This window comes from Thamnophis elegans, chromosome 12 (genome assembly GCF_009769535.1).
Source record: "Thamnophis elegans isolate rThaEle1 chromosome 12, rThaEle1.pri, whole genome shotgun sequence".
Lineage (NCBI taxonomy): Eukaryota > Metazoa > Chordata > Lepidosauria > Squamata > Colubridae > Thamnophis > Thamnophis elegans.
Genome location: NC_045552.1, coordinates 3,430,356 through 3,456,147, shown reverse-complemented (window position 1 = coordinate 3,456,147; position 25,792 = coordinate 3,430,356). Strand labels below are relative to the sequence as shown.

General features: G+C 47.1%; 1 protein-coding gene across 2 annotated transcripts; it reads left to right on the top strand.

Moving 5' to 3' along the window:
* The first annotated feature begins 53 nt into the window (after positions 1-53).
* On the top strand, positions 54-23,904 carry HNRNPUL1 (heterogeneous nuclear ribonucleoprotein U like 1). Of its 2 annotated transcripts, none has more exons than XM_032227500.1 (15): positions 54-368; positions 3,499-3,621; positions 4,643-4,916; positions 6,127-6,200; positions 7,456-7,595; positions 9,310-9,409; positions 9,927-10,039; positions 11,316-11,582; positions 13,031-13,153; positions 15,372-15,500; positions 16,485-16,653; positions 18,086-18,466; positions 19,820-20,046; positions 21,409-21,591; positions 22,734-23,904. In XM_032227500.1, exons 1-15 carry the CDS (start codon positions 191-193, stop codon positions 22,848-22,850), a joined length of 2,598 nt encoding a protein of 865 aa, XP_032083391.1. In that variant the 5' UTR covers positions 54-190; the 3' UTR covers positions 22,851-23,904. The 2 variants fall into 2 exon arrangements, with proteins under 2 accessions (XP_032083391.1, XP_032083392.1); XM_032227501.1 differs by having other exon boundaries at positions 55-368; positions 18,086-18,445.
* The last annotated feature ends 1,888 nt before the right edge of the window (positions 23,905-25,792 follow it).

The following is a 25,792-nucleotide window of genomic DNA, read 5'->3' as shown; positions in this document are numbered from 1 at the left end:
GAGGGGGCCCAAGGCGGCGGCCCACTTTCTCCAATCAGAGGGCGCCTCTCATTCTTCCACCGCCAGGTGGGCCAACCGGAGCGCCCGTTGCATGGCGGGGGTTAAGGGAGAGCGGCCATTTTGAGCGGAGCCCGGAACGGAGCCCCGATGGCCGGGCAACGGCGACCCTGCGGCCGGGACTGAGCGCGCCATGGATGTGCGGAGGCTGCGCGTCAGCGAGCTGAAGGAGGAGCTCGGCCGCCGCGGCCTCGACACCCGCGGGCTCAAGGCCGAACTGGCCGGGCGGCTGCATGCGGCGCTAGAAGCTGAGCAGGCCCGAGGAGGCTCGGGCTCTGGCTCGGACGGAGAGCCGCTCTCTGACGGACACTGTAAGCGAGCCCGGAGGGGAGGAGGACGCGGCGGCCCTCGCTGGGGAGCACGGGCCGCGGAGCATGGCCCCTGCGAGGAAGGGGGACCGCGGGCGGGCGGGCCTGTGAGGGAGACATACGGCTGGCGGGCGGGGAGGATGGGTCTCCCGGGCGGAGGAGCATGGTCTGTGGGGAGACACTCCCTCGCTGGGGAGGATGGGTCATGCGAAGCAACCCCTCGCTGGGGAACATGGGGTCTGTGAGGAGGCTGGGGAGGATGGGTCTCCACGGGGGAGGTGGGGGAATGCGGCCTCCCGCCCGCTGGGGAACATGGGCTTGTGAGGAGACAATCATAGGCGAGGACGATGGGCCTCCTGAGGGGGCGGAATAGGATGGCCGGAGAGCATGGTCAGTGAGGAGACCGCCATGCTGCGGAGGATGGGTCTCGGGCTGCGGAGCATGGGCCCTGGGAAGCAGGGGGACGCGGGCGGGCCCGTGAGGGGGACGCACGGCTGGCCGGGGAGGATGGGTCTCCGGGGCGGATGTTATGGTCAGGGAGCATGGTCTGTGGGGAGACACTTCCTCGCCGGGGAGCATGGGTCGTACGAAGCAACCCCCTCGCTGGGGAGGATGGAGTCTGGGGAGGCGTCTTTTGCCGGGGAGGATGGGGGTCGGGGGAGGCGTAAGAGCTGGGGAGGATGGATCTTCACGGGGGAGGTCGGGGAATGTGGCTTCCTGCTCGTTGAGGGGGGATGCTCTGGCCGGGGAGCATGGGCTCTACGAGACAGCCCACCGCTGGGGAATATGGGCTTGTGAGGAGACAATCCTAGGTGAGGAGGATGAGTCTCCTGAGGGAGGGGGGAATAGGATGGCCGGGGAGCATGGTCAGTGAGGACACCGTGATGCTGTGGAGGATGGGTCTCCGGGGAGTCCCTAACTGGAGAGGATGGGTCTCGATAGATCTGGGAAGGATGGGCTCACAGCCAGCAGTCCCTCCTCGGGAGATCCTTATAGCTGTGGAACATGGGTCTCAAGGAGGTTGGGGTTGGGATCATGGGCCGGCAAGCGGCGCAGCCCTGGACCTTTGGGGAAGGATCCGTCTCCTGCCCAGCCTGCCAGAGGGTGGCCCTCCTCCGGTGGGATCTGGTGTGGGTGGCCTTTCTTGGGGTGATCCCGGCCTGGGATACGGACAGCCGACGTTTCTTGGGCTGTCCTGCAAAAACCGAGGATGTTTCTCCCTTAAGAGCCCCCAAAATGCTTCCCCCCCTCCCCAAAAGGCAACTGGGCTTAGTTTTTCCTCATCCAAGAAACTTCTTCAGTTGAACTGAAGAACCCATGAAGCTTCTTGGGAGGAGAAGGGAAACGTCTTCAAGGAAAAACGAAGGCCATTTGCCTTTTGGAAAGAAAAGAGGAGAAAGGAAAGAGATGGAAAGAAAGAAAAGGAAGGAAGGAAGGAAGAACCACCATTGGAAGAACCTAACCTGGAGGACTGAGAATCTCCATAGAGATGTCCCCACTAAGGAAGCTTCCCAGCCCCAGGAGGCCTGTGGGCGATCCAGGCTGCTCGGGACTTTTCTTGGCTCCCAAAGTGCCCTGTTTATTTTTATGGCATCTGGGCATTTGTCTCCCCCCCCTCCCCCAATGCCGCCCTTTGTTGCCAGGCGACGCCTGTGATCCTCTTGCCTTAAGGGAAGCTTCAGCACAGCTGCTTCTTGGAAAAGGACCCACGGGATCTCCAGGCAGCACCTAGCGTGTCCTGTAGGTGTAAAGACTGCAATTGATCACTTACCTATTTTGAACTGTCCTCTGAATCTCTTCCACCTCCCGAAATTGACCATGCACCTCCCATCTTCCGTGTATCATATTACCATGCGTTCTTTCCATGTGTCTTTACTGCTGCTGTCCATGTATCTTATGCCATGCGCTAAATAAAATAAATATCTGAACTGGCCGATTGGATTTGGCTAGTAAAAAGTAAAGGACTAGGGGGTGGCATGATAGCGGTGTTCCAATATTTGAAGCACCTGAGGGCAGGACAAGAAGCAACGGATGGAAATTAATCACCAAGAATTAAAGAGAATTTCCCTGAAAGTTAGAACAATGAATCGTTGGATTGACTTTCCTCCAGAAGTTGTGAGTCCTCCAAAACTGGAGTTGTTTAAGAAGAGATTGGGCAGCTACTTCTCTGGAATGGTGTAGGGCAGTCAACCTTTTTATACCTACCGCCCACTTCTGTATCTCTGTTAGTAGTAAAAATTTCTAACGGCCCACCGGTTCCACAGTAATGGTGGTTTATAAAGTAGGGAAGTAACTTTACTTTATAAAATTTATAAAGCAGAGTTACAGCAAACTCCTACCGCCCACCATGAAAGCTGGAACGCCCACTAGAGGGCGGTAGGGACCAGGTTGACTACCACTGGTGTAAGGGTGTCATGCTTGAGCAGAGGGTTGGACTAGAAGACCTCCAAGGTTCCTTCCAACTCGATTATTTCTTTGGTTAACATAGATATCACAACAAGGCAAAATAATATTCTAGCTAATATCAAACAAGGTAGCTAAGTGTGCTGAATCTAAGAGGGGAGATTTCTCCCTGTGATTTGCTTTGGGCTTAAAATATAGGGGGGTTGGGGTTTCTACACCAAGCACAATTTTTTTTGGCGTGATGCGGAAGACATGCTGCACCCTCTGGTTTCCTGTGTTGTTTAGCTTTGGCATTCAGCCTTGCCGTAATCAAGGAGCAAACCCTCTCCTTAGCAGCACTATTTTCATCCTCCCCTGGGGGTGGGAGTCGTATTCAGAGAAAAACAGCACAGAATAACCTCCTTCCTGGCATTTCAGTTTGCCACACAATACTGTCTAAGCTGGTTTTCAGGATGGGGCGTTCTCACATGAAACCCCGCCGTTTCTCTGCCCCATCTGCATCTTGAATCGCGGTACTCCGGAAAAAGATTCGGCCGCTTAATTGCACTGAAGGTAGTAACTGTTCCGCAACCATCCAGGTAATGGTGAGTTCCTGGGATTGCCACTCAACTCCATTTTTAGCCCAACCGCTTGCTGACGGTGAAAGAAGAATTGGTTTTTTTTCTTTTTTTCCCCAAAGTAGCACTAAACAGGAGCGCTAATCTTCTTCTTTTTGATTCCTGTTTTCAAGATGGCATCCGTGACAACACTCGCCAAGACAACCGGCAAGGATATCAGTCTTTTGAGCATTTCAATATTAAACAGGAGAACGAATTGGGTTACGAGCGTGTGCCTGTAAGCCAAGATCGATCAGGTAAACTGTTGGGAGGGGAGTGGGGGGGGGGAACCTTGATTTTGTTGACGAGGGAGCGTTTCCAGTGGTCGGGTAGGAAGTTTTGAAGTAGCACTACTAGAATTCCTTAGCTGCTTTTTGCATTAAAAAAAAAAAACAACCTTTGGTGGTAGGGAACGGAGAGAGATACTTTTTACTGGACAAATGTACCAAAATGTAGCCCAGGTAGTCTTCGACTTACAACGATTCATTTAGTGACTGTTCAAAATTACGATAGTGTGGGGGAAAAAATAACTGTTTTTCACCCTTAACAACCATTGCAACATCTCCATGGTCCTGGGATCAAAATTCAGGCGCTTGGCAACAGACTCCTATGACGGTCGTAAGTCGAGGATTATCTATTTCCAAATGATCTGCATATTGAATGATAAGACTTCCGTACAGTTTTTTTTCCCCACTAAGGGGAATCGTATTTTTAGCTCATTGTATCGTTTTCACTTTGCTGTATTTTCCATAAAGGGGAATATAATGGATTTTGTTTTTCCGGTTTATTGTGAACCTTTAGCTTCTCCCTTTTTTTTCAAAACCACAGTCGGGCGAGGAATACATCTTGTTTTGTTTCAACCCCGCCTGGGATCATTGCCCTAATTGAATATTACATTGTTCCCTTTAGAATTCTCCGCCTGAACATCTCTTGTTATCTTGATCGTATCTCCGTCTTATTCTAATAATAGAATCTGCAGATCGTAAGAGCAGAAGCAAGGAAAATTTGGCGGGGGGGGGATTAAATAGATACTTTTGGTTCCGACACATCAATCCGATGATAATTTCCTCACCAGTTTTATTGCTTAGCATCCCTTCCCGGGTTCTTAACCGTTGGCTGGCTCTGGGCCAAGCCATTCGGTAGCAGCAGAATGGAAAAGAGAGCTTTCTCTTGCGCTTAGGGCGAGGGTCGCTGGCTTTTTCAGACTAAACGGCAGCGGTTGTTCCTTTTTCACGCGGGGGTTTCTTCGCCCGCTGAAATGTTGTGTTCAAAATGCAGACATGAAGACAGAAATAAAGGAAGAGGAGGCCCCTCCCAGCCACAACATGCCGGCGTCTGGTTACAACGCACCCCCCTCTAACTACAGTTCTTCCGTTTCTGGCTACAATACCTCGGCTTCCTCTTACAATGCGCCCTCCTCCGGGTATAACACCTCAGACTCATATCAGCCCTGGCAACAGCAGCAGCAGCAGCAGCAGCCACAGCAAGGCCACAAGAGGACATTTGACGAGTCCAGGGGGCGCGGGTATTACGAATATCGCGAGGATAAAAGGTACGTTTAGACAAGGATTCGGGGCGGGGGGGGGCGTGTGCGCTTACCTCGTTCATCTAGCTTGATTTATCTTTTCCAAAACGGCCCAGGAAAGCAGCCGAGCCCAGAGGCGTCCTTGAGGGCAGGATCTGTTTTGGAGGCCTTTGTCAAAGGCATTCTATTTTTCAACAGCAATAGCAGTTAGACTTATATACCGCTTCATAGGGCTTTCAGCCCTCTCTAAGCGGTTTACAGAGTCAGCAAATTGCCCCCAACAACAATCCGGGTCCTCATTTTACCCACCTCGGAAGGATGGAAGGCTGAGTCAACCCTGAGCCAGTGAGATTTGAACAGCCGAACTGCAGAACTGCAGTCAGCTGAAGTAGCCTGCAGTGCTGCATTTAACCACTGCGCCATCTCGGCTCATCATCTTCATCTATTTTGCCATCTTGGCAATGGCGCTTGATTTCACTCAGTTGTAAAGATTGTAAGCGTGATCGGATGGAAGACTGGGCGTGACGAGCGGCTGCTCCTTACCTGATCCTTAGCTTTAAGCTTTAAAGTACCATATATATTTGGTTTGAAATGAATCCCAATTTTATAACATCTTTATAAATGCAGATTGTTATGGTGTGCGTGTGTGTGTAATGAAGCATTTTGCAGGCTAATTGCCCGCGGCCTGGAAGCCAATCCTGACTGGCTCCAGGTTGGCTCTGCCTTCCATCCTCACAAGGTCGTTAAAACGAGCCAGATTGTTGGGAGCAAGATGCTGACTCTGTAAACCGCTTAGAGAATGTTGCAAAAGCACTCTGAAGCGGTTTATAAGATCTGCTATGTATGTATCTGTCCGCTCGTCCGTCCATCCAGCTATCTGTCTATCTCGCTCCTCTCACCAAATGAAACCTTCATGATGTTCCTGAACTACAACACCCAGCATCCCTCCCTTTTGGGCCCTGTTTCCTCGGGATTCTAGGAGTTGTAGTTCCAGGCGATTACCGGAAAAAATGCAGATTTCCTATCTCTGAATCACGGGCAACAGTAATGGGAAAGGCCGTTTTTGACTTAGATAGCAGCTCCCAAAGGGTTCCCAGTTTGATCAACACAGCAACATGTGGGATTTGTTTCCTGGAATCGGGCCCTGTGTTTCCTCTCTCGGCCTTCCTCGCAGGCCCCGTCTCTCTGTTTGCCTCAAAGGGGTTTATGGAAGCTCCATTTCCTGCCTCTCTTCCAGGGGCCGATCTCCTCAGCCGCCCGCGGAAGACGATGAGGACGATTTTGACGACACCCTGGTGGCCATCGATACCTGTGAGTTACAGAGCTTACGGCATTGTTTTTAACTTCTCTATATATCTCTTTGTATATTTTTTTACATTTGACTGTAAGCTGCCCGGCGTCCCTCTTTGAAGGGAGGAGGGCAGTTCCGCAACGTAGGAAATAAATAAAAATTATTTTGCTTCCCTTCCCGAGACCCAGATTTCCCCTCGCCTGATCTTGCTCGTTTGCAGAGTCAACACAGAGTGGATTTTTCCCCCTTCGGCTCTGTTCCTGTGTCCTTCAATCATCTCGCATCTCTTATCTCTTGAAGTGCAGTCAGATGACAGCAGCTGAGTTAGAGGCTTGCTTGGGTCACGATATTTGAAATTCAGGGAAAGGGCTTGAGGAAAAGTCCTTTAGATTATTGGTTCCCGGCAGGAAAGAAATTTCAGCTCTGGCTCTGCTAGCGGGAAGGCTTAAATCCAGCTCTTTTTTTTGCAGTTGTTTTAGTTTGGGTCATGAGTGGGCAAACCCTCCCTCGGAATAGGTGGAAGTGGAAATGTTTTTATTCTTTCTGGTGCAAACTCATTGGAGAAGGCAACGTTGCTAGGCAGGGTTAGTGGAAGAAGAAGGGGCAAGCAAAGAAAAACGCTGGCTCGAAAGCCTCAAATCTGAGGCAGAGTTGAACATCCAGCAGCTGAAAGAAGCTGTGATTGACAGGGCGGCATAGAGAGCCCTTTCCTATAAAGCTGCCAAGAGTCAGATACAACTGAATGGTTAAAAAAACAACCTTTCTACTTGTAAGTGTTTAGGGTTGGTGGGTAAATGGTGAAGTGCCTCAGATTCTGGTGAGTTGTAAGACATTGATTTCTCTCTTAAAAACTACAAACCCCCCTAAGTGGATTGGTTTTAATAGCCCTGAGTCATGACACATCATAATTTCACACTAAGCCAGCCTGTTTTGGCAAGGAAATTATTGAATAGAGGTGTGGTTTGAGGGTTTTTTAAGCTTGCAAAGCAGAAGTGATTTTTTTTTTCCAGGAAGAATTCTCCATTCCTATTCTATTTCAGTCCGTGCTGCTTTAATACAGCCATTTACATGCAGCAATTTTGATAGGAGAAATGAGTTGGCTAATTCTTCTTTCCATATTATCCTAGCTTAGCATCAGGAGAGTCATTTTCCCCTCAAGGAAAAAGCCTCACCTTAATACCTTGCTGTGATCTGTCCTGGGTTTTAGCCCATGGCTGCTTCTACTATCCATCTCCTTTGGTCTTCATTGACGGCGACGTTTGCTTTCCTCTTCAGATAATTGCGATCTCCATTTCAAAGTGGCCCGCGATCGATACAGTGGATACCCTCTGACCATCGAAGGATTTGCTTACCTCTGGTCAGGCGCACGAGCGACGTACGGGGTGCGGCGTGGAAGGGTGTGCTATGAGATGAAGGTGAGGCAACGTGCCTCCTCACTGCGGAGGGGCAGATTATACGAAAAGAAGCATCGCTAACATGGCTAAGTTACAAACAGGCAGACTTGTGAGCTGAGGAGTATATTGGCATCTGAGGACAGGATAGAGGGAGGTTATGGGGTAGCTGTGACAGTTGCGTGAGTTATTCCTTAATTTTTGGCATTTTCTTGCGGGGACTAAATTAGTGAAACCCCCAAGGGTTGACGGTTCACCGACAAAAGGGCAAATGACAAAACCGCGCCCGACTAAACCGCAGTGAGAAAACCGCGTGTTCTAAAGCGCTCCAACGAATGAGCGCTGAATCGCTGCGACAACAGCGTGGCGACAGAAGCGCGCTGTAAAACTAAACCTAAACGTAACGCTAACCCTAATAGCAATAGCAATAACAGTAGACTTATATACCGCTTCATAGGGCTTTCAGCCCTCTCTAAGCGGTTTACAGAGTCAGCATATTGCCCCCAACAACAATCCGGGTCCTCATTTTACCCACCTCGGAAGGATGGAAGGCTGAGTCAACCCTGAGCCGGTGAGATTTGAACAGCCGAACTGCTGATCTAGCAGTCAGCCTGCAGTGCTGCATTTAACCACCGCGCCACCTTGGCTCTTCAACGTAACGCTAAACCTAACCCTTACCTTAACGCTAAACCTAAACCTAACCCTTACCTTAACTTAAATCGCCCCTCTGTCGATTGAAATCGCCCTTCTGTCTCCGCGCTGTTGTCAGCGCGTTGTTGTTGGCGCGTTGATGACGTCGCGGTTTTAGCGACGCGGTTTAGTCGGCACGGTTTTGTCGTTCGCCCTTTTGTCGGGTCACGAGGGTTGACATCTGCTCTGAGACAATTAAAATTCCCACTTCTTGGAATTCAGTCTGTGTTCAAATGTTTTGCTTGTTTACATGAAACTTGCTTGTAATTCCACACTCCCATGCCACCTGCCTTTATTTACTAGGCCATAAGAATGCAAGTAATACTAGTACTTAAAACTTCACGTATCTATTATTATAACATTTCTCTTCTTAATTTGTTTAACTTTATAATACATTATTTTCATACGTATTGCTTAACCTTTGATAAAATAGCTCCCATATATTATAATACTCAGATTCTTCCTTTCCTTTAATTGCAAGCGTTTATCTCTTCATTTCTGCTCATTGTAACATTTTTTTTAAACCACATTTTCATCTGTGAGGATCTCTCTACCCTTCCAATTTTGTGCAAATACAATTCTAACAGCAGTTTTTACATGAACTCAACCAAAAATTGTGACTCAGTTTCTCATAACAACCAACAGGGATAGCCTTTTTCTTCTTTATTGCTTCATTTTATTATTTTAATGTTAGCGGTTGTGTTACGGCAGAGCAAAGGTTATCTTGCATTCATCGACTGATGATAATGATTATAACCCTTGCTAATGAAAAACGTAGCCCATTTTAAATTAAAAAAAAAGAATTCACGTGAGGTTTTGGCTTAACAACCAGCTTTTTAAAAAAAATCTAGAATAACTTGAATTCATACCCTGTCGTATAATTTTGTTTATATCAAATATTTTAGAAATTCTTCATTAAACCTTTAAATATCTGGGAATTAATCAAGAAGGTAGTAATAGTTCTTGAATGATTTATTTAATCAGCCCTTGTTCCTGTAATAAATGTTGGCCATCTTGTAATAAACCATGTTTTCTTTTTTGTCTTTAGATCAACGAAGAGATCTCCGTCAAACACCTTCCTCCCACTGAACCAGATCCTCACGTTGTGCGTATTGGCTGGTCACTGGATTCATGTAGCACTCAGTTAGGTGAGTAGCTTTAATTGCTAGATCTCGGAGGGCTCAGGGTACATTTTGTTTATTTATTTCACATTCCACCATTCCTATTTTTATAAACAACTCAAGTTGGCGAATATACTAATTTGCTTTTTTCTCCCTATTTGCTGCACAGCAGCAAACCTGTGAAATCAGTTGGGCTGAGAGAGAACAACTGGCTCATAATATCCCAGCCGGTTTTCATGCCTAAACCAGGATTAAAATTCACAATCTCTTGCTGATTGTCCCAGAGTCACCTAGCTGGCTTTCATGCCTAAGGTGGAACTAGAACTCATTGTCTCCTGGCGATTTACCCCAAGTCACCCAGCCAGCTTTCATACTATGCTGGGCTGTCTTTACTTTTAAGTATCTAGTTGAAACAAGAGCTTTTGAACTAGGCAATTTCCCTGCTAAGTAAAACTACACTGGGGATATTAAGAGTGCTCTGCCCCACTAATGCCACCTGGTCTCCCATGGGACGGCTGCTCAGATTAATTATCACCCCCGTTAGGTGAAGAGGCTTTCTCCTATGGCTACGGAGGCACCGCAAAGAAATCCACCAGTTCCAAGTTTGAAAATTACGGTGAGACCTTTTCCGAGAACGACGTCATCACTTGTCTCGTGGTGAGTGCAGCCTGTGTTGTTTCAGAAGCTCTTCCCCCACCCCCACCCCCAATAAGGCACCACGATGGCTCAGCGGTTAAGACACCGGGCTTGTCCGCTGGAAAGCCGGCAGCCCAGGTTCGAGACCCGAGTGCTGCTGTGTGACAGGGTGAGCTCCACCTTGCCCCAGCTCCTGCCCACCCAGCCGTTCGAAAGAACACAAATGCGAGTAGATCAATAGGTACCATTTTGGTGGGAAGGTAACAGTGCTCCACGTTTCGCTGCATGCTCTATGCTGCAGCATGATGTCATGCTGGCCACATGACTGCAGAAAGCTCTTCAGTGGCTCAGTGGCCTAGAGCAGGGGTCACCAACTGGTGGTCCGTGAGAAAATTTTTGGGGTCCGCAGAAAAATTATTTGCATTTTTTATATGGCATTAAATCAGGGGTCCTCAAACTACAGCCCCTGGGATGGATACGTGCAATGAACGCTTGTGTTGCTGCAGAGAGCCTCCCCCTTCAGGGTCTTTCTGTGCGGGTCGGAGGGGGGCAGAAATTCTGACTTGGGTTCTGCTTTGGCTTCCTGGTGGGGGGCTTTGGGCGAAGGCTGGAGGGAAGCGCCACTGGTGGCAAAGAGCCGGAGGGCCTCGTTCCAGTGGGACTGCATCATGGCCTGGAACTGGCTGACCATCCCAGCCCGCTGAACCTCCAGGTGCCAGTACCTGGCCTTGCACCCCCACAGGTCTTCCCTCTGCTTGGAAAGCCCATGCCCGTAGTCCTCAGTGAGGTGCTTCTGCTGAGCCTCCTCCTTGCTCAGATCCCATTTGAACTGAGCTGTTTTGCCAACTCTTTCTCGTGGTGGCTGCTTAGCTCCAGCAACTGCTTCCTGTTGGGACCCTAAGGAGCCCGGGCGAGCAGGCGAGGAGTGGCTGGGGAGGGATGAGTAGAGGCCAGAGAGGCACCCCTTGACGTGAGTGACATCGAGTTGGCCATGCCCACCCAGTCAGATGACCACCTAGCCACGCCCACCCAGCCGGTCATTAGGCAGATCATATTAGTCGTCTGCGAGATTTAAAATTATGAATTTAGTGGTCCCTGAGATCCAAAAGTTTGGTGACTCCTGGACTAGAGGAGAGGAGCAACACCTCCGAAAGTTGGGGGTACGGCTAGTGGAGTAAAACCCGCAGGATCTCCTTTACCTTCCCTTCTCCAAGTGGGAAAGGGGAAGACTGGAAGCTTCCACGGGCCTCCATTTCCCTGTTTCTCAATTGATTGACGGTTCCTTCCCTCCTCTCAGGACTTCGAGTGTGGCGACGATGTTGAAATGTCCTTCATGAAGAATGGGAAGTGGCTAGGGGTGGCCTATCAAGTACGGAAGGAGAATTTGGGAGGGCAGGCCCTGTTCCCTCATGTCCTGGCGAAGAACTGTGCCATCGAGTTCAACTTCGGCCAAAGGGAAGACACCTTCTTTCCGATTCCACCAGGATTCACCTTCATACAGCATCTCCCCCTGTCCGAGAGAGTTCGGGGCACAATTGGACCAAAGAACAAAAGGGAATGTGAAGTAGGTGGTCGTTCTCCCCACCCCCAAATGTCAATCCAGGCATGGCAGGTTCTGGAGTTTGGTTGCCAAGGTCCTTTGAGTGGACCAGGACTAGTCGTCCCCCCCCCCCCCCCCCCAAAAAAAAATAGTATTGTATCAACTGGGTTTAAAACCATGCCTTAAACTGCTTAGAGCCGAGGTGGCGCAGTGGTTAGAGTGCAGTATTGCAGGCTATTTCTGCTGCCTGCCTGCAATTTGGCAGTTCGAATCTCACCAGGCTCAAGGTTGACTCAGCCTTTCGTCCTTCCGAGGTGGGTCAAATGAGGACCCAGATTGTTGTGGGCAAGAGGCCGACTCTGTAAACCGCTTAGAGAGCGTTGTAAAGCACTGCTGTTGCTATTACAAAATAATCAGAGGTTAATGCTCAGACTCCCAATTTGTCATGAGTGAAAAAGGGCCAATCAGAGTCTGACAGATCCAAACACAGCAACTAAGATGGTTATCACTGATTGGATGTTAGACCGATACAACTACGCAGCAAGTCCTCGACTCAGGACCACAATTGAGCCCAAAATTTCTGCTATATGTATCTGCTATAGATGTATGTATGTATAGTGTCACAACAGACCTATTTCCCTGGCTTAGCTGATAAAGGAGGAGAGCCTGTGGCTTAGTGCCTAATATAACTGCCTATATATATAACTATATATATAACTATATATATATAAATATATATAAGAGTGTGTGTGTGTGTGTGTGTGTGTGTGTGTGTGTATAACTATATATGTATATAACTATAACTATATATATTTAAAGTCACAATCCCTGGTATGCCCAAATATGGGAGGAAGATCACTACTTCCATTCTCTGTCCTTCGGCTCATCACAAGAGACCATCCAGACAGAAACCCAATATTTTTACTGTTGCCTTTTGTTACATTTATTTATTTATCAGCACAAATACAACGCAACTATAACTATATATATATATAACTATGTATATATAACTATATATATATATATATATATATATATATATATATATATATATATATATATATATATATATATAACTATATAACTATATATATAACTATATAACTATATATATAACTATATAATTATATATAACTATATATAACTATAACAACTATAAATATATATATATACACACACACACACGCGCGCGCACATACATACATACATACATACATACATACATACATATATATATATATATATATATATATATATATATATATATATGGTTGTTCTATGCCTCTAAGGCTAGGAGATGCCTGTAATCTCATATTTCTGGGTCTGGAATGGATGGTCCTTGGACAGTCAACAGAGGAAAGCTACTGTTTTTCGTGACTTGATGTGTAAAGAAGAGATTTGCTTTGAGAAACTGCTTGGGGGGTTGCGTTAGTGGTTTGCAGCAGATGTTAAAACCACACCCTCCGTTTCAGATCTTGATGATGGTGGGGTTGCCTGCCGCTGGGAAGACTACGTGGGCCATTAAGCATGCCGCAGCCAATCCAGCCAAGAAGTATAATATTTTGGGAACAAACGCCATTATGGACAAAATGAGGGTAAGCGTTGGAGGCAGAGAACACCGGTTTCTCCCCGTCTGCTTCCTCATTCGTGGTTGCTTCCTTCCATGTCAAACTGAGAACAGCTCACTGTCTCTTTCAAAATGATTTTCCTGGCTGGTCCCTTGCAGGAAATCCTTTTATAGCCGGCGGATTTTCTTATAAAGAGTCCCTGCGGATTTTATTCCGCTAGTCGTTGCTGACTCTAGGGGGCAGTGCTCATCTCCTTTCAAGGCTTTTGAGCCGATGCTGTCTGAAGACATTTCCGTGGTCATGTGGCCAGCATGATGTCGCGGAGCGTTGTTACCTTCCTGCCAAAGTGATACCTATTTAACTACTCACATTTGCATGCTTTCAAACTGCTGGGTTGGCAGGAGCTGGGGCGAGGGCGGGAGCTCCTTGTGTGGTGCTCGGGTCTCACCATTCCAAATTATCTTTCTAGAACAGAGGTATCGAACTCAAGGGCCAGGGGCTGGATCTGGCCCGTGGTGTCCTTAGATCTGCCCTGGAAACGAGGAAGGACTGGCCCGCAGTGCCTCTGCCAGAGAAAACGGAGCCCTCCCGAGCTCCGTTTTCACTGGCAGAGGGTTGCAGGAAGCCGTCTCAGCTGAAAACGGAGCTCGGGAGCCTGTTTTTGCTGGCAGAGTGCTTGTACCCCCGAAACAAGTGACGTCGAGCTGGCCACGCCTACCCTGGCCCCCAAAGTAAAACACAACTCTGATGCGGCCCTCAATGAAATCGAGTTTGACACCCCTGCTCTAGAATAGTGAAAAATTCCTAGTTCCCCAGATTGTTCCATTTACATCCCTCTGTCTGTGTTTGTGTGAGAGAGAGAGATTGTGTATTACAGATTAGATTCCCCCCCCCCACCCCTTTTAATCACCAGGCCTGTTTATACAACAGTGCTCAAAGTCTGGGTCACGACCGGCTTTTCAAGTTGCCCCCCTCCCTAGTGGGTGGATTGCAGTTCCCAGAATTTCTGGTCAGCCCTTAATTAATTGGGACTCCAAGGAGCTGCAGTCCCAAAATATCTGCAAAGTGGCAGGTTGGAGAAGACTGCAGTGTCCTACTTGAGAATTGACGGTGAAATCGCTGCCTTGCAGGGATTCCAATACAAGGAGCTCCCAGTTTCCAGCTTTATAGGAGAAATAACAAGAGTGGGAAGGGACTTTGGAGGTCTTCTAGTCCAGCCTCCTCCCTATACCAGGGGTGTCCAACCTTGGCAACTTTTAAGACCTGTGGACTTCAACTCCCAGGATTCCCCAGCCAGCCATGTTTTAAAGTTGCCATGTTGGACATCCTTGCCGTCTATTTCTAGAAAACTCGTGTTATTCTCCGGTGGTCAAAATATTTGAAAGCATCTTTTCCGATTAACACATTTTATTTAAAGGCATCGACTTTCACAAGCTTCAGTAGAGGCCTCTTAATAACAATTTGCTAATCAGAAATGTGTGCTATCAAGCACATTTATCAGCATTTCCTTAATGTTGCTAAACAACAACTTAACCTGCAAAAAAAATGTTGAAAAATCATGTCTGGTGCCTCAATTTACGACCAGTGACTTACAACTGTAATTCCAGGCTCAATTACAGTTGTAAGTCGAGGACTACCTGCATATTATTCTGATAGTAGCCTCCTTTCGTGAGTCCTCCTGTGTGAATTGCCTTGGGGGACACAAACCTCTTCAGACGCAAGACCTACTTCAAGCCCGTGACCCGTCAAAACCGCGGTCCACTAAAGCGCGCCCGATTAAAGCGCGTATCTGACGTCATCAGCAGCGCGACAAATAAAATAAAAAATAAATTAAATTAAAATTAAAATTAAATTAAAGCAAGCCGATTCACATAAAGGTAAGGGTTAGGGTTAGGTTAAGGGTTAGGGTTAGGTTTAGGGTTACGTTAAGCGTTAGGGTTAGGTTTAGGGTTAGGTTAAGGGTTAGCGTTAGGTTTAGCGTTAGGTCAAGGGTTAGGGTTAGGTTTAGGGTTAGGTTTGGGGGGGTTAGGTTTAGATTTACGCGTTAATTTTAAGTTTACTGCTCACAGCGTGCTATTTTCGTCGCACTGTGATGACGTCACATACGTGCTTTCGGCAAGCGCGCTTTATTCTACTGCGGTTTTGTGGTGGAACCCTTCAAGCCAGCTATAGGGAGCACTCTTGCTATGGCCTACCACTCCCCCCCCCCCCCCCAGCTGCCCTCACCGACCTGCCTTTTTCTCAGGTAATGGGACTCCGACGGCAGCGCAATTACGCCGGCCGCTGGGACGTTCTCATCCAGCAAGCGACACAGTGCCTGAACCGCCTAATCCAGATTGCAGCACGGAAGAAGCGGAATTACATCCTGGATCAGGTATGAGCCCCCTCCATTTAATTCACGGGGTCAATTGGGGTGGGTGGGGTGTCTGTGGCCAGATGTGCCAGCCAGAGTAGGTAGAAGTGTGATCCTTTTGTTTATTATTTTTTTTTCATTTTTACTATTATGTATTTATTAAATTTATATAGAGCCACTCAACCCTCCCATACATGGCTGCCATTGTGCAACCTTTAATTCTAGAATCGAAGCCAACCAGCAATTCCGGCTTTTCAAATTATAGATAAGGCCTAATTGAGCCAGCTTTTTTTCCCCGGCTTCCTGAGTCTTGATAAATCTTTCTGAAGGCGAAGGCCTTTCAAACATAATGCATTCTGATCAAGGGTTGTCCAACTTTGGCAACTTTTAAGACCCATGGGCACATGCCGCCCTGGGGAATTCTGGGAGTTGAAGTCCACAAGTCTTAAAAGTTGTCAAGTTTGGCTGTCCCCAGCTGAGATCATTGCAGCCTCCCTGCCTCTTCCCTCCCCTCAAAAGGCCTCCAGAGGTGGCCTTTTAAGACAACGAACATCTTTTTAAAACCCTCCTGCTAGTTAACTCTAGTGCCTGGATGGCTCTAATACGCAAACAGTGCATTTAGAGGAATGCGTTCTGGATGCCCTGTTCCTTCATTTCCCCCTCCTCCTAAAGCAAAATGCACTTTTCTCTGAGCAAAGCCACCAGCCTGGTCTTGGGGGGGGGGGGGGTCATTTGAATGGCAAAAAAGACGCACATTACTGTCATGTTTTCCATCTTTTAAAAAATGAGAGGATCTCTTCAAGGTTGCTTCGTTACCATGATTTTCATCCTTTTTTCCATCCGTAGGGAGGGAGGAATGGGGCAGGGTGAAGGTTCAGGAAGCCAGTGTTTCTCTCTTTGAAGTCCTTGTTCAGTTGTGGGGCGTCGGGAGCCTTCAAGTGCTAAATAACAGGTCTTTTATTTTATTTTTTTTTAACAAATCTACTTCTTTATTATCATTGGTAGACAAATGTTTATGGGTCGGCCCAGAGACGAAAAATGCGTCCTTTTGAAGGTTTTCAACGCAAAGCCATCGTCATTTGTCCCACGGACGAGGATTTAAAAGATCGGACAATAAAGCGCACCGATGAAGAGGGGAAGGACGTGCCCGATCACGCGGTGTTAGAAATGAAAGGTAGGGTGTCGGAAAGAGGAAAACCAAGCCTTACATTCATGGCACATGCCATCATCTTCATTTAACGACCCCATAATCCCTTGCGGGGCGGAATCTGGGCAACTGAATGGAGCTAGCAGAGTGTTTTTTAATGGCCGGATGCCTTTCCCTGACGCCAGTACAGAGTTTTGTTCAGCAGTTATATTCTCAGTGTGAGAACCAAGAGAGGGAAATATCTGCCGCTACCTAGGACCGAACTCACAGCCTCCTGATGGTGAGGCAAGAGCTCCACCTCTAGGCCACCACACAACTCACATTCGGGGGAACGTATGAGAAGGAGAAAATCCACCTTGAGTGTGTGGGTGGAGGTCAAGGACTTTAAAAGGGATCCTTCAGATGTTTCAAGTTCTCTCTTTATTTTCCTATCCTGCCTTTGTTATTTTTATAAATAAGGCAACCAACAATATCCAATTCACTTTCCTCCTCTTATTTTCTCCATAATGACAACCCTGTGAGGTGAGTTGGACAGAGAGAGAGAGGGACTGGCCCAAAATTGCCCAGCCACTAAGGCAGGACTAGAATTCAGCATCTCCTGGTGAATGGCTTAAAGCCAGCCAGCTGCCTTTCATGCTTAAGGCGGGATTAGAATTGATCATCTCTTGGTGATTGGCCCAGAGTGAACCAGACAGCTTCCATGGCTAAGGCGGGACTAGAATTCAGCATCTCCTGGGGATTGGTCGAAAGCCACCCAGCTGGCTTTCTTGCTAAGGCTGAGCTTGAATTCATGGTCTCCTCCTTTCTAGCCTGATGGCTTAATCTCTTTTAAAAAGTTTGAAAGTCTCACCCTTACAACTGACTGCTGGGAAGGTTTAACAGAAGCCTTCTTGAGGGGGGTGGGGGTAGGAGAGACAGAACAGCAAAAAGCTTTCAGCTTAAACGAATCATGCAGTCATTAAGTGAATCCAGCCTCCCCCATTGAGTTTCTTTGTCGGAAGCTTTGTTGGAAGGTCACAGCCAGCAATTCATAAAAGTCCTAAATATCTGCTAAGCATCTGGATGTCGATTACGTGACAGTGGAGATGCTGCTGAGACGGACGTGAGCATCGTGAGTCGCTGTTTTGAATGCCCTTGTAACTTTGGACAGTTGCTAAATGAATGGACGTAAGTCAGAGATTGTTTAGAGAGCCTTCTGCTTGAAACTAGGATAAGGTTCCCTACTTGCCATAGGTCACAAAGTGAGGAACACCCTACCCACCCCCCCACTGCTTGTGATTTTAAGGTGTGTTCCTCTGTTCTCTTCCCCACTTCCCCCCCCCCCTCTGTTCTCTTTTCTGCTGCTCCCAAATCCCTGCACCTCCGCCCCACTTACGTCCCACCCCCTGTGACTTAGCCTGTCCCTATCCCACCCTGTTTCGCGCCGACTGACGAGCATCTCGGTTTCCTTTCCCGGCAGCCAACTTTACCCTGCCGGAATCTGGCGATTTCCTCGACTCGGTGGTTTACATCGAGGTGCAGCGGGACGAGGCGGAGAAGCTGGTGAGGCAGTACAACGATGAAGGCAAGAAAGCTGGCCCGCCTCCCGAAAAGCGGTTCGACAGCTGGGGCGGAGGAGGAGGAGGGGGCGGCGGCGGATTCCGCGGCCGAGGAGGCGGAGGAGGATTTCAGCGCTTTGACAATCGAGGGCCGCCCATGAGCAGTCGGGGCGGCTTCCAGAACCGAGGAGGTGGTGGCGGCGGAGGCGGCGGAGGAGGAGGCAGCGGAGGAGGAGGAGGCGGCTACAGAGGCGGTGGTGGAAGTGGCGGCGGAATTGGAGGTGGTGGCGGCGGAAGTGGAGGTAAGGCTGGCTTTATGGCCTCGGTGAGATGAGAAGGTTGTTTGCCTCAATTCTCTGTTCTTGACTGACAGCTGGTCATTTAGCAACCATTGGATATTCTAGTAGACCAGTGGTTCCCAAACTTGGCAACTTTAAGACTTGTGGACTTCAACTCCCAGAATTCTCCAGCCAGCAGAGCTGGGAGTTGAAGTCCACAAGTCTTAAAGTTGCCAAGTTTGGGGACCATTGTAGTAGACCTACCTGGGACTCACATATGTGGTGTTTCAAAGTTCTGATGTCTCCCCATCCATATAATATTTCAATGTAGTTTGACTAGAACTCACTGTCTCCTGTGATTGGCCCAGAGACACCCATGTTTTCATATCTACGGTGGGACTAGAACTCAGGTTCAGGTTTAGTTTATTTGTATGCCGCCCTTCTCCGGGAGGGACTCAGGGCGGCGAACAACTCAGAAGGGGAAAAGGGGACACAAACACAATACACGTAATTAAAATACACAAGAGTCATACAGCCATACAAGTCGAGAGGGGAGGGGAACTCATCAACCCCAGGCCTGCCATCTCATGATTGGTCCAAAGTCACCCAATTGGCTTTCATGCCCAAGGCGGGACTAAAACTCACCATCATCATCATCTTTTTTTAATATATATATATTTATTCTTTTTCTTAAAGAAAAAACCAAACAACACATACAAAGCAAAAGCAAGAGAGAGAAAAAACAACTTTCCTCCCATTTCATCAAGCAAAAACGTGTAACCAGTTTTTGTGCATCAATTCTTAAGATTAAGAATAACATGACTGGTTTTCCATTAAACATAACTAAATGTTTCAGTGTCATTGAGCATTATGTGTTCAAATTACCGTAAATATTCTTTCATTTGTAACAATCCTTATTTCCTTAAATTCATAATTACCTATCAAATAACAATAGGTTTTAAAGTATTATAATATCACCTATCTCCAAGGAGAAAAAGCGGAGATTAGAACAAAGAATTCCCATTAATTTACAATATACATTCATATTTTCAGTTGACCATAATGTCACCAATCATCCAGAGTTCCAAGAATAGTTTTCGGAGAACTCACCGTCTTCTGATGATTGGCCCAAAGTCACCCAATGGGCCTTCAGATCTAAGGCAGGACTAGAACTCACCAGCTCCTGATGATTGGCTCAAAACAACCCAATTGGCTTTCATGCCTAAGGCAGGACTAGAACTCACCGTCGGCCTGTGGCTTTCATTGCAAAGCTGGGGCTACCACTTTTGTCCTGCTTTTTAGCCCAGCACCTTAACCACTAGACTAGACCAAACTGGCTCCTCAGTGGAAGCTCATAACTATGGTTTTCCCATTCAGGCTTCAACCGAGGCGGCTACAACCAGAACCGCTGGGGGAGTGGAAACCGAGACAACAATAACAACACCCGAGGCAGCTACAATCAGAACAACCAACAGCAGAGCAGCTACAGCCCGGCACGCGACCAGAATCCTTACAAGAGCAGCAGCATTGCTCCTGCTCCCCCTCCTCCAGCCATGGGCCCTGCCACCAACCCCCCACCGGTGTCGTACAATCAAGGGGCACAGGTAGGGTGGGGTGTCCAGGGTTCGACTCCAGATTCTGTTTGGGGAAATGCCGAAACACCTTCAAATGGGGATGGGTGGTAATGGAGGGATGAATCTGGGGAGGATCACGGCAGCTGAGGAAGCATTTAGTGGCGTGTCTTGGGGGGGCTGTAAGGAAAGCTGAGGAATAGCCAGAGAGGGGAGCATCATATTTAACATCTTTGATACCTATCAATAGGACACCTTTAAAGGCCTGGTGCTCCGTTAGCCCTTGGCATGTCGATACGTTACAAATCCATTTATATCCCGCCTTATTATTTTTACAAACTACTCAAGGCTGCGAATGTGTCCAAGACACTTTCTTCCTCCTATTTTCCCCACAACGACACCCCTGTGAGGTGTGTTGGGCTGAGACAGTAGCTGACCCTAAGTCACTTATCTGGCTTTCATGGCTAAGGCGGGACTAGAACCCCCAGTCTCCTGGTGCTTGGCTCAAAGTCACCCAGATGGCTCTCATGCCTAAAGTGAGACTAGAACTCCCAGTCTCCTGATGATTGCCCAAAGTCACCCAGATGGCTTTCTTGCCTAAAGTGAGACTAGAACTCCCAGTCTCCTGGTGCTTGGCTCAAAGTCACCCAGATGGCTCTCGTGCCTAAGGCAGGACTAGAACTCCCAGTCTCCTGATGATTGCCCAAAGTCACCCAGCTGGCTTTCTTGCCTGAAGTGAGACTAGAACTCCCAGTCTCCTGGTGCTTGGCTCAAAGTCACCCAGATGGCTCTCGTGCCTAAGGCAGGACTAGAACTCCCAGTCTCCTGATGATTGCCCAAAGTCACCCAGCTGGCTTTCTTGCCTGAAGTGAGACTAGAACTCCCAGTCTCCTGGTGCTTGGCTCAAAGTCACCCAGATGGCTCTCATGCCTAAAGTGAGACTAGAACTCCCAGTCTCCTGGTGCTTGGATCAAAGTCACCCAGATGGCTCTCGTGCCTAAGGAAGGACTAGAACTCCCAGTCTCCTGGTGTTTGGCCCAAATTCACCCAGATGGCTCTCATGCCTAAAGTGAGACGAGAACTCCCAGTCTCCTGGTGCTTGGCTCAAAGTCACCCAGATGGCTTTTATGCCTAAGCAAGGACTAGAATTCACCATCCCTCAGTTTCTAGCCTGGTGCCTTAAACCACTACACCCAAACGCAGCTTTTGGAATGTCCCTTTGGGGCAAAAACAGATGTCAGTGAGGAGAGGAGGAAATTGTTCTTGCAAATTGTGCCTACAAGCCAGATATGCTTCAGCCGGCAGCATTAGGCATTTCGGGGGGACCCACTAAATGGGATTCAGAGGGGCTGTGCCTCAGCTGAGGATACCAACTGTCCCTCTTGTCGTCCACAGCAAAGCTACAGCCAGCCCTACAGCCCGCCTTCCAGCTACAGCCAGGGGGCCTACACTGCTCCCAGCTACAACTACGGAAGTTACGGCAGTTACAGCCAAAGTTACACCCAGCCTCCTCCTCCTCCTCCGCCAGCCCCAACCCCACCAGCCTACAGTCAGCCCAACTACAGCCAGTACCAACAGGTAAGTGTGGAGAAGCAAAGACTAGTCTGGGGCATTAAGAGGATGCTGTGGGGCCACCCATGTATTACAGGGCCCTGTGGTCATGTGATCACCATGTGTGATCTCAGCTGGCTTCCGACGAGCCATGCCAGTAGGGGAAACCCGACTTCATATAACAGCCATGTGATTCAGTTAACAATCGCAGGTATTTGAATTGAATTGAATTGAATGTATTGGTCTTGCATGCCGCCCACTCCCGAAGGACTCCCGGCGGCTTACAATAAACAAAGGAAGGGGATAAATAGACAAATAGACAAACAACAATTTAAAAAACACAACATTCATAGTTCCCGTGGGGCTGACTATTTCAACAGCCCCCCAGCCTGCCGGAGCAGCCAGGTCTTCGTGGCTTTGCGGAAGGCCGGGAGAGTAGTAAGGGTCCGGATCTCGACGGGGAGCTCGTTCCAATTTGCTTAATAGCCATGCTCTGGAAGGGTCATCAGATCGGCTGTGACTCGCTTAGCCACCACCTTGCTTAACCACTGAAATTCTTAATCCCAATTGTGGCCAAAAATCGAGGATTACTTGTAGTGGGGTGCAAAAAATGGAGCAGTGATTCCATCCTCCTCCAGATTGGGAGTTTAATGAAAGCGATATTCAACCTTGGCAACTTTGGTGGACTTCAACTCCCAGAATTCCCCAGCCCAGCCAGTCAACTCCCTGGAATTCTGGTAGTCGAAATCCACAAGTCTTAAAAGTTGCCAAGGCTACACCAACTCAGCTATTCATTCTCTTGTTGGTCCTTCGCCTTTGACAAGGAAAACTACTATATGTGTGTACATGCATAATTTATTTGTGTGTGTGTGTGTGTTTATTTAGTTATTTATTTGTGGTTATGTAGTGTATTTTAGAGGTGAAGAGCTGCATGCAACGAAATTTCATTTTAATGTATGCCAATTAGTGTACATTCAAAGTGACAATAAACTTATTCTAAGTCTTAAGTTTTTGTGAAGAGAGAGGGACCTTGGAGGGGAGGAGACAAACCTGACGTAATCTGAGATGAGCCAGCAGATGGAAATGGAAAGGTTGTTTTTTTTCTCCCCCAGGGCGGGGGTAGAGAATATTACCTGTCCACTGATCAATTTTCTCCTTTTTCCCCACAGTACACCCAACAATGGAATCAATACTATCAAAACCAGGGTCAGTGGCCTCAGTACTACGGCAACTACGACTACGGGAGCTACACGGGCACCTCGCAGGGAGGCTCAAGCACACAGTGATAGCTCGGGAGGGTGTTGTTTCTCCACCCCAGGGAAAAAGGAACAGCACAGTGACGGGCATTTCTGAATCTTGAGAGCAAGAGAGAGAGAGAGAGAGAGAGATCCAGAAGAGGGAAGTTGGGCGTTTCCACCCGCTTCCCCTCTCTAAGAGTTCTTGAGGATGGTTGGGTTTTTACTTGTACAGCTAGGCATGTTATGTCCTTTCTACCATCCTTCATGAGGAAAGTTACATGGTTCCTTGTTGAAGATCATTTAGCTCCCCCCACTTCTTTTTCTTCTTTTTAAGATTTGTTTTATTCCGTAAGAAGCTAGGGTCTTCTTCAGTGTTCATAAAATTGTACTTTTTTAAAAAATCCTTTTAGACCAGGACCCATCCAGGTATCTAAACTTCCTACAGAAGTTGGGGGGGGGGGCAGCATTGGAAGGGGCTCCCGTAGGATTTACCGCTATTCTCTCCAGGGGTGTCTGCAGGGGGTGGTCCAGTTAAGAGAGTGGTCACAGTGCGCATTTTTTAAAAAAAAAAAAGGATTTGGGTCATGTGGCTATCCTGTTTGTGGACCGCATCCTGCAGACTCCCTCCCAAATTCTCCCCTTTCCACTCCACCTCCACCCTATCTGCTGGTGACTATAAATTCCACACCTTTTGGGAACTTCTTGCAGTTTGGTGTCACCTGTCTTTGAGGTGTTTTTTTAATCTGTTTCTTTTTTTCTTTTGCAAAGAACCATTAAAACCGTAGGGGAGGAGAAATGGCTATCTTACAGTAATTATGATTTTGTTTTTGTTTTGTTTTCAAAGAAATATTTTTTTCCCCTGTAGCTTTTTACTGTGGGTCAGTAGCTGTTAATATTTTCATCAAGATAACAATTCTGTTAGTTCAGTACAGGAGAGGATTTTTTTTTTAAAAAAAAAAGGGGGGGGAGAGAGAATCATCTTAAATGTGTAACTTTTTATACGACGTTTCAGTTTCTGTAACTCTGAACATGCTTTGTGTTGAGTTGAATTGTAACAGCTTTTTGTATTTGGAGAAAAAAAGAATGAATATTGAACTTTAAACTTGCCTGCGTGTTTCTATCTCTACCCGTGCACTGTAGCGTTTAAAAGCTGTTGATGCTTCGCATTTGACTCTTCGCAACCCCATGGTCTTCCCAAATCCACGTTCATTGAATTGCATTGGTGACACTGTAACCCTTTGCCATCCCCTTCTCCTCTTGCCTTCCATCTTTTCCAACATCAGGGTCTGTTCCAGTGAGTCCTCCCTTCTCATCTCGTGGCCAAAGTATTTCAGCTTCAGTATCTGTCCTTCCAAAGAAAGAATGAAAAAGGAGGAGGAGGAGGAGAAGAAGAAGAAGCTTGTCTGGGTGGGGAATTCTGGGAGTTGGAAGTCCACAGGTCTTAAATGTCTATGGAGATGGTCCCAAAGATGCTTTTTCAGGAGGCAACTGGATTTTCTTGTTTGTTTTTTTTTCTTTTTGAAGACATTTCGCTTTTCATCCAAGAAGAGAAACAAAACGTCTTCAAAAGAAAGAAAAAAAACAAGAAAATCCAGTTGCCTCCTAAAAAAGCATTCTTGGGACAACCATGACCTGGAGGACTGAATCTCTAGAATCTATGAAGATTCTTAATCATCCAGGTCATGGTTGTCCCAAAGTTCCTTTTTCCAAAAGACAACTGTTCTTTCTTGGGTTTTTTTCCCTCTTTGCTTCTCTCATCCAAGAACCTTCTTCATTTCTGTCTCCGGACTGAAGAAGCTTCTTGGATGAGAAGCGAAAAGTTTTCAAGGGAAAAACGTCCAGCTGTCATTTGGAGGAGCATCTTCAGATAACAGATCTTAAAAGGTTGCCACGGTGGAACACTCCTGCGATTGGTGACTTTATAAGTTCAAACGTTTGGCCTCTGCACACATCACTAGCAGCTGGATGTACTTCTGGCCTCGAATCAGCCACATCTTAAAACACCAACACTTATCCATCCTTCCTCTCTGCTTTTCCTCAGTCTGTTGAACTTTTCCCAACTGCTAGATGTAGAGAATATGTTGGGAGGGGTGAACATAACCTTGCTTAACCTATTTTCCTCATAACGCCAACTCTGAAGTGGGTTACATTGACCAGGACCCAGGGAGTTGATTCCCTATTTTTACCTAGATTGTTAAAAAAGAAATAAAATCAGGAAATAAGTCTTCCTGTAATGCCCTACAACTATGACTGTGATCCCGCCCCCCTCTTTAAAAAATCCTGCCCTGTCTTTTCTCCCACTCTTCCTTCTTTTCTCCCATGTTCTCTATTTCTGCCTCTTTAGTTGCCTATTTAGAATCTCAAAGGTGCTTTTTTTCCCAAAAGGCAGGCGGATTTTTTTTTGAAAAGTTTTTTTTATTGTTTTAATTAAAAACAAAAAAAGAATCATCTTTCATTACATCTTGTAGAAAGCGTGTCGATTGGTTACAAATACATTTCGTGCGTTTCTTCCACAATCATTACATATACTTCATTCATATTGAATTGTACATTTTAAATAAAAAAATCTCTGTATTTTACTATCAGTGTACCACAATTCTCATTTAACTACAATTATTTAAACGTGCTTTTATCTGAAATCATTTGTATTTAAAGACACAACCACCTACTGGCATTCATTCGCAGTTTCAATAAACTTACAATAACATTACACCTTTTATAACATTCTGAAACGAAATCAGTTAATAAGATATCTAAGCATTTCCCGGATTTTTGTTTTTCCTCGGAGAAGTTTCGCTGCTCATCCAAGAAGCTTCTTCAGTTCTGAGACTGAGATGGAACTAAAGAAGCTTCCTGGATGAGAAGCGAAACGTTTTCAAAGAGAAAAACAAAACAAAAACCAAACCCCAAAGTCTCCAGTTGCCTTTTGCAAAATTTCGGGATGGCTGAGAAATCTCCATAGACTCGCACCATTAGAATTCTCCCGGAAC

Coding starts and splice junctions, on each gene's coding strand:
- HNRNPUL1 (XM_032227500.1), top strand. CDS start 191: ATGGATGTGCGGAGGCTGCGCGTCAGCGAGCTGAAGGAGGAGCTCGGC. Junction 4,917..6,126: donor GAATATCGCGAGGATAAAAG/GTACGTTTAGAC, acceptor CCTCTCTTCCAG/GGGCCGATCTCCTCAGCCGC. Junction 13,154..15,371: donor CCATTATGGACAAAATGAGG/GTAAGCGTTGGA, acceptor CCTTTTTCTCAG/GTAATGGGACTCCGACGGCA.